Source organism: Vigna radiata, chromosome 3 (genome assembly GCF_000741045.1).
Source record: "Vigna radiata var. radiata cultivar VC1973A chromosome 3, Vradiata_ver6, whole genome shotgun sequence".
NCBI lineage: Eukaryota > Viridiplantae > Streptophyta > Magnoliopsida > Fabales > Fabaceae > Vigna > Vigna radiata.
This window is the reverse complement of record NC_028353.1, coordinates 10750811-10763721: the sequence shown is the minus strand read 5'-3', so window position 1 is coordinate 10763721 and position 12911 is coordinate 10750811. Positions and strand designations below refer to the sequence as shown.

At 30.6% G+C, this 12911-nt stretch overlaps 1 protein-coding gene and 1 long non-coding RNA gene across 2 annotated transcripts; both read right to left on the bottom strand.

Moving 5' to 3' along the window:
* Nucleotides 1–1580: 1580 nt before the first annotated feature.
* LOC106757333 (thioredoxin-like 1-2, chloroplastic) lies at nucleotides 1581–3124 on the bottom strand. The gene is made up of 4 exons (XM_014639975.2): nucleotides 2557–3124; nucleotides 2285–2467; nucleotides 2049–2213; nucleotides 1581–1938 (listed from the first exon to the last, which is right to left on the bottom strand). The coding sequence occupies exons 1-4, from the start codon at nucleotides 2773–2775 to the stop codon at nucleotides 1699–1701; spliced, it is 807 nt and encodes a 268-aa protein (XP_014495461.1). The 5' UTR covers nucleotides 2776–3124; the 3' UTR covers nucleotides 1581–1698.
* Nucleotides 3125–9884: 6760 nt separating this feature from the next.
* LOC111241385 lies at nucleotides 9885–10657 on the bottom strand. Its single transcript, XR_002667334.1, has 3 exons — nucleotides 10479–10657; nucleotides 10335–10398; nucleotides 9885–10141 (listed from the first exon to the last, which is right to left on the bottom strand). It is a non-coding gene; the product is annotated as an uncharacterized LOC111241385 (long non-coding RNA).
* Between the last annotated feature and the right edge of the window lie 2254 nt (nucleotides 10658–12911).

The following is a 12911-nucleotide window of genomic DNA, read 5'->3' as shown; positions in this document are numbered from 1 at the left end:
TCCACATCATACCTGAAACCTAATCATTATAACATTTTTGTCACTATGCTTCTCGACACTAGAGGACTATTAAACTTTTAAAGTTATGACTAAAGTTAAAAATTTTCTTTGCAAGACGACTATCAAGTATCGATGTCCTAATCGATAAGTAAAAGTTGAAGATTGATTTGTTAAAGCTTTTCACAAGTCTTTAACACATCACATGTAAAACCTAAGGGATGGAGTACTGTATATAGTCGAGTACCCATCGACCATACCATTATAGGTCTCGTCCTTTGACGAGTACATGTCTAACTACTAAGTTGACATGTACTCAGTCCATTTTTATTCAACTCGTGCAACATCGTACATCACACTCATAATTAATTACAATGATTTAGAAATTAATAAATATTTGGACCAATAGACCTATGCCTATCCATGTATAAAAACCAATAAATAATACAATTTACAAGATATATTAAATATTTTTTCACTAATCACGTATTTATTGTTTAATATAGACTAACTTAAAATATTTGTTATAAACACACACTTTATCCAATAAATGAAGAGCGAGTCCTGAAATAAAATACAGTAAAATTTAAAGATTGAAAGAACTGAGAGAGTTCCTGAAAATCTTTCCACATACTTATTCGATAGTATAAGAATAGAAATAAGTATTTATAATAAAAAAAATACAAAAAAATTATTGAAATAAAATTAAATTTTTTTATATTATTTCATAAACTAAAATTTAAAAATTTAATGTAATAATTAATTAAAAAATTTCTCACTATCGTCCAAACAGATTATACCATAATTGTAGGGAGTGCATATTTATTTAACCCACCTAGAAGGTAATAGATTATCGTACAATAGAAGCACAGGATGACATGATTATTACCATTATTTAATATAATTAATTAAAAAATATCTTACTGTAAACAAAACTAAAAAAATATTTACATTTGTCTCTCTTTTCAATAACTCGATATTGTTATTAACGTGTTTTTGATACAATTTTAAAACATTAAGAAAAGTATATATAAGCTCAAGTTTTCACACACTGTTTATTTGCATTTAACAAACAGCATGCCCACACAGATTTACTCAGCAGATTTTTTTTATAGATATATCAACATGGTCTATAAGTAAGATATTTAAGAGTATCTTAAGAATTAATTTGATTCAATTAGAAAATAAATTAAATTTAATTAAGTAAATTTTATATCTAAACTGAATTCAAAACTCTAAATTTCATATCAAAGAGACTATAACCATGGAATCATCTTCATCTAAGAGTCATATTTTTTAATTCCAACAAAGTCTGAACTAATCATTCTCTTGGATCATACTGCTGCACCTAATGTTCTTACAACATCAGTGAAAAAAATACATTTATCATTTCCAAAACTTTATCATCTTTTCATAAAACTGAACATATAATGAACTTCTTTTTTAACAAAGAATTATATTAAAAACCATGAAGGTTCAACAAATCATGATGATTTTGAGATTAAAAAAAAAAACAGAGGATTCTGAAATGATCCACTACACTAAATAAAATAATTTACAGAATAAAAAACAATTAGTAAATATCCTAGAAAAAACAAATCAATGGTATGAAGCTGTTTTACTTAACTAAAATCTTCATCCTAAAACAATGCAAAATAAATAAATAAATAAATGCTCTGTTTAGTAGTTTCAAAATCAATTTCAGAACATAGTGTCCTTCATAACTCCCCTGCTGTTACTAGCCATGTTCCAAACTCCAGAAAAATCATTAACCAAATTCTTCATTTTCTCTTGTTTGGGATATAGCAAGAGCGAAGAATCATTTGATATTTCACCCATTGAGGCCAAAATTTTCAGCTCAGATTCTTCCAAACCTTTCGCTGGACCAAAACTACCACTTTCATTGCTATATTTTGCCATGGCATCCTTGAATTTCTTAATCTGTGACGTAATTAATAATAAAATAGACATAGAATAACGTCAATATTTAAGAAAAGACAAGAAAAGAAAAACATAGCACATGATGAGAACAGTATAAGTAAAATTCTTACAGTTGCATTGGTACAGCTAAAGCTACAAACTCGACCCTCCGCACCTCTATAGAATCTGAAGAAAGGTAACACGTGAATGCGCAAACAGTGACACATGTTTTTCAGTTCATCGTAATTTACTCTCAGAAATATTGCATTTGGGTGCAATCCAGCTATTTGACAGATCTGGTCACATGAAACCATGTCAATTGTTGTGACCAGAATAAAATAAAAAAAGAAAAGAAAAAGACACATACCTTTGAATCAAGGGCTTTGCAACCTCCACAACCAGGTGAATAGAAGTCAACCACAACCAATGAATCACCAGCTTTGAGCAAAGAATGAACCAGTTCTTGTGCTGAATGGATCTCAGTCATGTTAGGCTGTAGGTTCTTTTCCCACCACTTCAAACTCTTGCTAACAGTAATTGTTGCTTGCGCCTGAAATAAATATAAAGTAATATAAAGTAATAAAGTACCGTTGGGAAGAAAAAAGGCTTAGATACCCAGAAAACAAAGGTGCAACATACATGAACAGGAACACTGCTAGAGGCTTTTGAACTGCAATATCCTAAACCTTTTTCATCTAGGGCAACAGATTCTCCCATGAAGGCATTATTCAAAACAGAACAACCCTTTGATTTTGCTTTGTTCGAAGAACAAGGTACCAAAGCTCCTTTGGTTTTGGAGTCAAGCATGCTCTCATTCAGTTCAGGAACAATAAAAACACTCTTTAAGGAACGTGCCATGATCAGTATGAACTCAGAAAGGAGGGATCTCGTTGTTGTTCCTCAACTTACAGATCATGAGATGAAATTAGTGTCTTCGGCTATACTAGTTTCAACCTAAGAACCAAAACAAAAGTAGACAAACCCAAATGTTTTTTTATTCGATCAAAACAATGAAATTGTGGAGCACAAATTCCAGCTTTGCTTGAGAATGTCAAGCCTCAAAATCAAAAACCACAAAAGGTGTCTCCTGGTAATCAATGGATAAAGCTAAAAAGGGCGAGCTTCAAAGGGACAAAAAAAAGTGTTACTTTCTTGTGAATGTTTTGATGAGATCATGAGAGAGATTAGATGTAGTGTTTTCTATTTTATAATGACATTGAAATGAAAGCATAGTTGGTGGGGTCTTTTCTAGACGGTATTGTGAGTAAAAGGTAAAGAAGTGAAAAAATACTTTCCTAATAGATTATAGTAACTTTATCCGTTTTGATTTCATGATCTTTCTTTTTACTGGATGATGAACATTATCCACATCACCATTATCCTTTGCATTTATTAAGGATAATTATCACCGAATATAAGCTGCCTGCATCGCTGCCAGTTGAGCTGTCTCAATCATGTCGCATGCGAGACTGTCTTCGATAAATAAAAAGATTACAGCTATCAAGTTACTGTGTCATTCCATTTGGATTGTGATCAAAATTTAGGTTAAATTTGATACAAATTGCTTCAAAACACACATTACTAATTAAAATTATTTCACTCACTCAAAAATATAAAATATAAGTGACTTGGTGTAAGAATTAAACTCTAATTTATTGATCTTTTCCTTTAGTACAAGTTATTTATTGAATCCATTATCATAGGAAAAAAAAAGTGATTAAATTGATTGGATGGTAGTGATTAAGTTATTTTGAACTTATTACTTGCATTAAATAACATTTGATTAGTTTATAAACTCATTATTATTATAAATTAATAGTTAATAAAAAATATTTAATAACAGTGAGTATATATTAATTGTATTCTTATGCATGTTTGTTTAAAACTCTTGATATTGAACCCTTTTTATATCATAATTTTCTATACCAATCATATTAATTACATTTTCATAACGTAACTTCTATTTGTAACAATCAAATCCTTAAAATTTATATAAATATATTAATTTGAATAAGGACATTTTAGAGATATTTCTTTTAGTCACTACACATACATTGATAATACTTTTATCTTACCGGTTCACTATTTAAAATATTTTATAAATATTATTTTTATTTATTCTATTATATTTCCTTAGATGGATCATTGGTTAATTTACAATCACTCAGACGTTACGGGATAAAAACTAAATACAAGTTTTAATGTGTGTATAATTTTATAATATTAATATATGAATTAAAGTTTGTGATTTCTTTATAACTTATATATATAATAACTAATTAATCTACTTATTTAAAAATAAGGATATTATATTACTTTTTATATTTTTCGTGTGAAAACATTTTTTCATATAACTTTCCAATTTTCGGGTTGCACATTAGTATCTTCTTGTTTATTTCACTTTATCTTTACTAAAGTTATTGTTTTATTTCAAAGTTTGAATAATGATACGATATCCAATTCTAATAGGAAACACATTATAGGCAACTTTTTTTAGTTGTACTATATCAAGTCTATAACATGAAAAAGTTATTAAGTTGAAATACATTATGAAAAAATTGAAAGGGTAGGATGTAAAATAACTTAGTAAGTGATAAAACTAAATTGCTTAATCATTAATGCAACGAAGAGATTCAAGGTTTTTTATTATTATATTTTGATTTTATAATAGAAATATATACAAGTAAAAAAAAAGAAATTTTGGTTTTGAATATCAATTGAAGTCTTTACTTTAGAAATATCTTTCGATTAAAAACACAATTGTAGCATAAAGCAATTAAACAAAATAAAAGCAATAGATTTTTGTCAAATATGAGCAAGAATGAAAGATAGAGTAAAAACAAGAACAACAGTAAGAACAAAAGAGACCAAGATCCGCTCAAATACAAACCAACAACCAAGTCAACAAAAATGATGCGTCATTCGAAACGAAACAGATTAAGATCAACATGAACTTGCAATATTGCAACACCTAAATGCGAAAAGATGACAATGACCACCAAAATGCAATGACGACATCAAAATGAGAAGAAAAACAATGTTAAGAACAAAAATGAAAGAAAAGGATAAAGGAGAAACGAGAAGGAAGATAAACAATAATAAAGACAAAATCAAACCTCAACAAATGCTATAATGGAGAAAAAAGGTGAAATTGAAGTGATGAAGGAAAAAAGTTTAGTGGCATTGAGCAACATGTGTGTGTGTCTTTGTGTGTGTGTGTGTGTTTGTGTTCGTGTATCTTTGTATGTATGTGTTTGTGTGTGTGTGTGTCAGTGTCTCTCTGTTTGTGTGTGCGCGTTTGTGTGTGTGCGTGCGTGTGTGTGTTTGTGTGTATCTGTGTCTGTGTGTGTTAATGTGAGTATGTGGATTACTTAACTTTGTTTTCCGTTATGTAATGATCTAAAATATTTATAACTCTATTTGTCGTATCCTTTTCTCAATGCTAATTGGGAAAGAGTTTAGAACAATATACTATTTGGATTGGCCTAAGAGTCATGTGTTTGTTGCGCTCGCTCTTTATGAGGAAGTATTTGAGTGTGGAGATGTGGATTTTGCTGTAAAATCCCCTTTTAGTAACATAAAACCAATAAAATAAGACATTTCATAATTTAGTGGGTTTCATCCTACCACTTACAAGGTGAATTCCATTCGCTTCTTAGGCTAAGGAAAAACCTTTAAACTAGGACCTCCTACTACCCTCACCATATAACTCATTTCACTCTATATAGGTGTGAATGCTTATTAGAGTGTCATTATATCTCCTTGTTTGAATTCATTAATCAATATATACATTGAAAGAAACTTACAACCATTAGAATTTCCTCCATGGAAACCCATATATAAACATTAAGATATTTTAGCCTCACCATTTTATGCATTCACATCACATATACCATTATACTCATTATAACTTATCACACATATACCTATCAAGTAACATGTTAGGAGAATTCAAAAAAAGCAATAAATATTGTCTGATACTTCCCAACGCTACTAACACCCGCCCAACGCCACTCAATTAGGGATACCTATAGAAGACTTTTGCCAAGCACCAACCAAATGGTGCCCAATGACACTTTTCCACCTAACAAGACCAGTGTGCTCCCAACAATAAATTCACTAGAGTTCACAGGATTAAATTCCAAGAAGTGGTACAACATGAGGTGGTTCATAACAACAACCAACACAAAGAACTTCTGCAAGAAGTGGCGCCCAATTGTATAAGAACTGTCTGACATTGTATTAGAACCATCTGACGTTGTATAAAAAACGTCTGATGTTGTATCACAACCTCAAATTTCCCTCTTTGAGATTCAAGTTAAAATTTTGATACCTCTTTAGTTAATCCTCACTTACAAAACATCATCATACTTAAAATTTCAGGTTCATAACTTAAGTAAAGTTAGATTATATAATTAAAGATCTCATAATTGTACTTAAAATCAAAATCAAATTTACACACAATTTTTTTATAATTTAAAGGCAAGCATCACCATGACATATTTAAAGTGTTAGATAGTATAAATCAAATCAACAAAAATTCATAACTCAAGCTTCAACCGACCAGAAATTGTATTTAATGGTTAAAACAGAAAACGACATATAAAGACTACAAATTTAGCTTCCCTCATCTTTTAAACAGCTCTAAAAGCACTACAACACTTTTAGCTCCATATGATGTTCTATCTACACATAGAAAAATCACAAAAACGATCAAACCATACTATTATGATCACTGATCAACAAAGACTCATATTGATGACTTAAACAACAAATGCAACCAAAAGAGGATTGCAAGTAAGGATAAAACGGATTACATAGAGAGAAAAGGGGTAAAAAAAGTAAGTTACACGAACGTAGAAACTAATTGGTTCAAATTGAATAACTCACTGCAAAGATCATTCATATGGTCTCGAATCTTCAATTAGATCAACAAGGAGAAAAAGAAGAAAGAAAGTCAGAGAACTCAACAAAAATGGTTTCTAGAAAAATTGTGTGTTTTAAAATAAGGAAGCTTGTTTATAAAAAAACTATTAGTCTCTATTTTTAAACTACTATCAACTCTAAAATATCATTTTCCACTTAAAAAAAAGTTATTCTATGGAGGTTTTCATTTCAAGTTGCAGGAATTTTTACCTTTTTGCAAATTAATTTGCGGGTGTTTTTTAAACCAGTGCAAATATATTCACCACCGCTTTTTATGGAGATTTATAACGACTTTTGATATCTGATTTATATTGTGGAAGGTTTTAACCTCTCCCATTAATGATATTTTGTTAAGACTTGAAACCTCAATTATTTGCAACTATTTTATTACATAGATTTAAAACCTCCATTTGTATTATTTATTTTTGTGAGTTTTTTTGCTTAAGTTATTTATAATATCTTAACACTAAAAAAATCGTGTAAATTGTAACGATTATTTGTATATTATATTATTTATAATTATCCATCTATATTTACGATTTCTTAATTTACAATAAAATCTATTTTTTATAATAATAATATATATATATATATATATATATATATATATAAATTTATTAAATACACAAAAATTAATTAAAATTAATTTTATTAATGATTTAAGATAAATTACATTTATTAATGTAAATATAAAAAAATACATAATATTGAAAAAAATATTTAAGACACAAATCATATCATCATTATTAAATAATTTAATACAAACACATTTCATTCAACATTGCACAAAATCTAATCTAACTCAAAATAAATATATACAAATTTTATCATTGTCATTCCATCACCAACTAATTTACTATGAAATACAAACATAAAAATGGAGAGGGTTCAAGAACTTACCACACACCAAGAAGAAGGCGTTAATAAGTGGTGACAATGCAGAGAGGTGGTGGAGGAAGCGGCGAAAAGAACTTAACAGCAGTGACAATGCAGAGAGGCGGAGACAACGATCAATGGTGCACCGGTGGCAGAGATGAAAGCAATGCTGCCAAACGGATGGATAAACGTGGTGGAGGAAACAACCAAAGCAGTTAGGGGTGATGACAACGCGGAAAGGAGGAGACGACGATAGTAAACGGTGGTCACCGGCATGATGGAAGCAAAGAGAAAGTGGTGCGAGAGGCGTTCTGTTTCGCGGGGGAGAAGAAGTTAAACAGGGAAGAGTGCTTTTGTTTCGCGATTTCAGAAATTTAAATAGGTTATTGTCTCAGTTCTCCACTTAGCTGAGGCAAAAACAGCCTTACTACCTCGGTCAAAAGTGCAACCGAGGCGTAAACCCTCCAAAAAATTAAAAAAAAAATTGTAAATAACTATATGCCTCGGTTACATTCAAAACCAAAGCATAAACATCATATTGCCTCTGTTGGAGGACAACCGATGTCGTAGAGCCTGCAACAGAGCATCTTGAATCAGGGGTTGTCAATGCATAAAACGTTCCAAATACCATTTTTCAACCTCTACTACCTCGGTTGGTCAGAGAACCGAGGCACAAGCCCTATATCAGAAAAGTTGTCAGGTGAAAAGTCCTTTTGTAGGTGGGTAGCAGTGTTTTCTGTCTTGGTTTTTCTCAGAACTGAGGCAATAGCCCTGTTTTCTTCCTCGGCTATTCTCAAAACCGAGGCAGTAGCCTTATATCAAAAAAACTGGCAGGTGAGAAGTCCTCTTTGTAGGTGGGTAACAGTGTTTTCTGACTTGGGTTGTCTCAGAATCGAGGCAGTAGCCCCCTTTAGACATCGGTTCCTAGACCACCGAAGCATATACTTTCGCTAAAACTACGAAAATGTCAGCGCATTTTTATACGCTTTAATTTCAGTAAAATCGAAGCATATATACACTAGTGCAGAAAGAGTTTTAGACATATGTTATTTTAGGCTTTTAACGTCATATCCAGAACCGACGTCTATATGGGTGACATTAATTGGACGTCGGACTCTACGGGTCTGATGTCATTATAGACGTCGGTTAAGTTCCATGTCGGACGTCTATACAGACGTCGGTCCATGCAATTAACCGACGTCTAAGGGCACTTGAAAGACGTCAGACATGACACTAATTGACGTCTAAGGGCACAATAGAAGTCGGATATGGCATTAACCGACATCTACTGGGTATTCGTTGTGTTTTAATGCAGTTTTGCTCGTGTCTTTGGGTAGCGTTGTAGCACCTCCTCCCTTTGCTAGCTTCTTCGTAAGAAAAAATTGTGTCTTTTGCATCTCTCATGGCATTTCAACCCAAAACAGAACTTGGGTCGTTGCCTAGTTCCATTCCAACGCCAAAGAAAAATAATACGGTGACATGGAAACTAGGCAAGGACCCAGGTTCGGCTTTAGGTTGAAATTCCATAAGAGAACCAAAAGATGCAAGCTTTTCTTACGAGGAAGCTAGCAAAAGGAGAAGATGCACTACGCTACCCAAAGACACGAGAAAAACCGCACCAAAGCACAACGAAAACTCATTTTAATTGGTTCAAACGAAAGATAATATATCAAAGATTACTTTAATCGGAGTAAACGCAAGATTAAACGGTTCAAAAGATATGAAACGCACCTGGAAATGCAATGTCGCAGAGAGGAATGACGAAGGAAGACGATGAGTGTACGTAACTGCTAGTTCGTAACGTCTTATTTAAAAGAATATCAGACGTCGGTTTCCCCAGCGACTGACGTCTATTATCGAATATACGTCGGGGCTTTAACTAATGAGACGTCCATTCGGTTTAAAAATTAATATTCGTGGTATATATAGATGTCGGATGTAGGGGACCCTGACATCTATAATCGCATATAAACTTCGGTATGGCGGGATCTAACGTTTAGATGACGAAAAGAAATGACTTTTCACCTACATGATATACATATAGACGTCAGTTAGGGGGCACTAACGTCTGTAATATTATAGACGTCAGTGCCCCTCTTAAACGATGTCTATATGGCGGAAAGAAATGACTTTTTATCTACCTGTCAGACATATAGATGTCAGTTAGGAGGGACCCCAATGTCTAGTATATTATAGACGTCAATGATCCTCCGAACTGACGTCTATATTCTTATTTATTTACAAAAATATCATCGGTCAATAATTTATGTTGGATGTTTTGTGGTCTAACGTTTATAAGATGACGTTAAAACCCAATTTTAGACTAGTTATAGCGCCTTTAAATCCTTCTTTACTAGTGAATGTATCATTCTGCATGTCTTGAACTTCATCCATAATGTGATCAAGTTACCTCGAGCGAAACCTCCAAGAAAAGAAAATATAGAGCATGAGGGAACCACTGGTGTTAGTTATATAATCATTGTTCTGCACGCTCCATAAATGAGTTGGATAAGAAACACCACCAATATTAAATTAGCCTAAAATTTAGATAAACGCACCAACTATCGATCCAAAATTGGGAAACTTATGTTGTAATGCAAAGTAAATCATTTTACCTTAGCCACCTGATCAAGCTCATCACAACACTTAACTGTCGTCTCCTTGGAAGGAAGAGTAACACTGAAATACAAATGCTAATTAGAGAAGAAAGATACGAAAAAAAAAAGATATAAGAAATTGTCAAGGTCTAAAGATGATACATGCGATTTGGACAGAAAGGACTGCCTATAAAGTTGACTGGTAAATGAGTGAAACCATCTCAGGGAGAAAAGGGCTACCACCAAATCAATGTTGATAAAGTGAAGTTGTCTTCGATGTCAGTGTTAAAGAAGTATTAAAAGCCCTTGCAGTCTGAAACAGTTCAACCATTTGTGAAAAGTTCAATTATTCTTAACAGTTAATACCTCTATAATATAAATTGTTCTCATTCTAAAAAATATATATATATTTTAGAATTGTAACATTAGTTAAAATAAATTAATTAATTATAAAAGCAAATAAATAAATGAATAAAAAGAAAAAGTTAGGATGTCACAAATTCTCTTTATATATAAATCATTTTATAAAATTATATTAATAAAACTATGTAGTGATTATTTTCAGAAAAATAAATTATTTAATCATTTAAAAAAAAGAATACTCTGTTATTCATCTTATTAAATGAACAAATTATTTTTTATTCATTAAAAAGAAAAATTGTCACAAAAATAAAGTTGTATATATCTATTTGTAGAATGGTATTAGAAATTGTATTAAAGATGGTAATTAAAACAATTGTTTAAGAATAGTTAAAAAAATCATAAAATTTAGTTAACTAAAAGGATTATTGGTTTAAAAGTAGAAAAGGCTTGAATATGAAGAACCTATGTTATCACAGATTTAGGTAGTTGGCAGGAAAAGAGGAAGATGTAGGTGATTTGGAAAAAAAAAACAATATTAGAAACACACTTTCATATTCATTTAACATGGAATATATAAGAATAAAATGATGATAAAAGTATAAATGTTATAAATAAAATAATTATATAGAAATCTTGTATTTGTTAAGAAAAAAAAAAAAGAAAAAATAATATAAAATGAAAGTAAAAGAAAAAAAAAAGAATAGGTGTGTGAAAGAATCATTTAAAAAATATTGTGAGAGCTTGAATTGCCTCTTCAATGTTTTGTCCAATATTCTGTGTAATCCTTTCTTGGATAACACCTTTGGTTCGGTTTGAAAGAAATCTCAGAATCCTTCTCTTCCTCATCAAACAAAGGATAACTGCTGCCGATGAATGGAAATTGACATGGATTCTCTCCAACCTTCATACTTTAATTTTATCATACATTTTTAATACTTTAAAATAAATATATTAACTATTTTAAAAGAAATTTTCTGTCTCTGGGCTGCATTATTTCTGCAAAGACATTGTCCTTTTCAGGTGATTGATTAAAATAATAATAAAAAAAAAACTTGTATCCTTAATTTAATGCAAACTTTTACACTTATTCAATAGGAGTTTGATGACCATAGAGGATTGGATAATTATCCTGATGAAATATGATAATATCATCATGAAAAGATAGATGTTGAGGAGATATTTTCAGATCCTCTGGATTAGGATATAAATAGTAAAATCAATTTTTTCCCATGTAGATTGATGTTTTAATTCAATAATTTGTCTAAATTTCATTAAGAGAATTATGAAACATACATGAAAACAGAGGTAAGCTGAACATAAGAATCTTTATAAATCACACTACAAAAATAATATAATATATTACAGAAGATGTTTATTTTCGGTGATTTTAAAACTTCCAATAATTTTTAGCGGTTTTTACTAGACTGCAGTTAAGTTTTCATTTTATTAAATAAATGTCCGACGATTTTGGTATGAAATTGTTGTTAAGTTTTGATTTTTATTTTTTTTTTCAATAAGTTTCTGGCAGTTTTAAGAAGAAATCGTAGTTAGGTTTTTTTAGATAAATTCTGGATAGTTTTGAAGATAATCATAGCTAATCGTGAAAATATTTTCTCCATTCCAATCCTTAATCATTTTATTCGTAGTGTGTCTCTGTTTCTTCTTCTCCATTTTGTCTTTAGACTTCTGTCTTCTTCATTTCCTTTTTCATCCCTTTTCCTCTTCTAAAAATCTTGGATTTTAAAAATTAGGAAACCTAGTCTTAGTTACTTAGTCATTGTTGGATACAAACAAAATTTTAAATCAATTAAAATAAAAAATGCGTATAAGTTTATATACACACAAAATATCATAAAATATCATTAATTAAAAGAGGTTTTTTAGAATGATACTAAAAGTAAATTCAGATCCATCCTTTATATTGGAATTATTTTATTCTCTGTTCATATTTGTGCATTTATGTTCATATATTTTTATACTTATATTCCTTTTTTATATTTGTCTAAATAATTATATATATCAATTGTACTCTCTCCTTATGATTGAATAAGAAATACAATATTTCATTCTTTCTTCTTTTCTAACATGGTATCAGAAGAAAATTAATNNTTGATCACNTTCTTCCNNAACCAATTCTTTTACTACCTAAAATCTTCATCTTCTACCTCTCGTTCTTGGCTTTCCTACAATTTTTTCTACTTCAATGGCTTCTACAGTTGTTTCTTCTAATAA

Coding starts and splice junctions, on each gene's coding strand:
- LOC106757333 (XM_014639975.2), bottom strand. CDS start 2,775: ATGGCACGTTCCTTAAAGAGTGTTTTTATTGTTCCTGAACTGAATGAG. Junction 2,468..2,556: donor CTAGCAGTGTTCCTGTTCAT/GTATGTTGCACC, acceptor TATTTATTTCAG/GCGCAAGCAACAATTACTGT. Junction 1,939..2,048: donor TTAGCTGTACCAATGCAACT/GTAAGAATTTTA, acceptor ATTACGTCACAG/ATTAAGAAATTCAAGGATGC.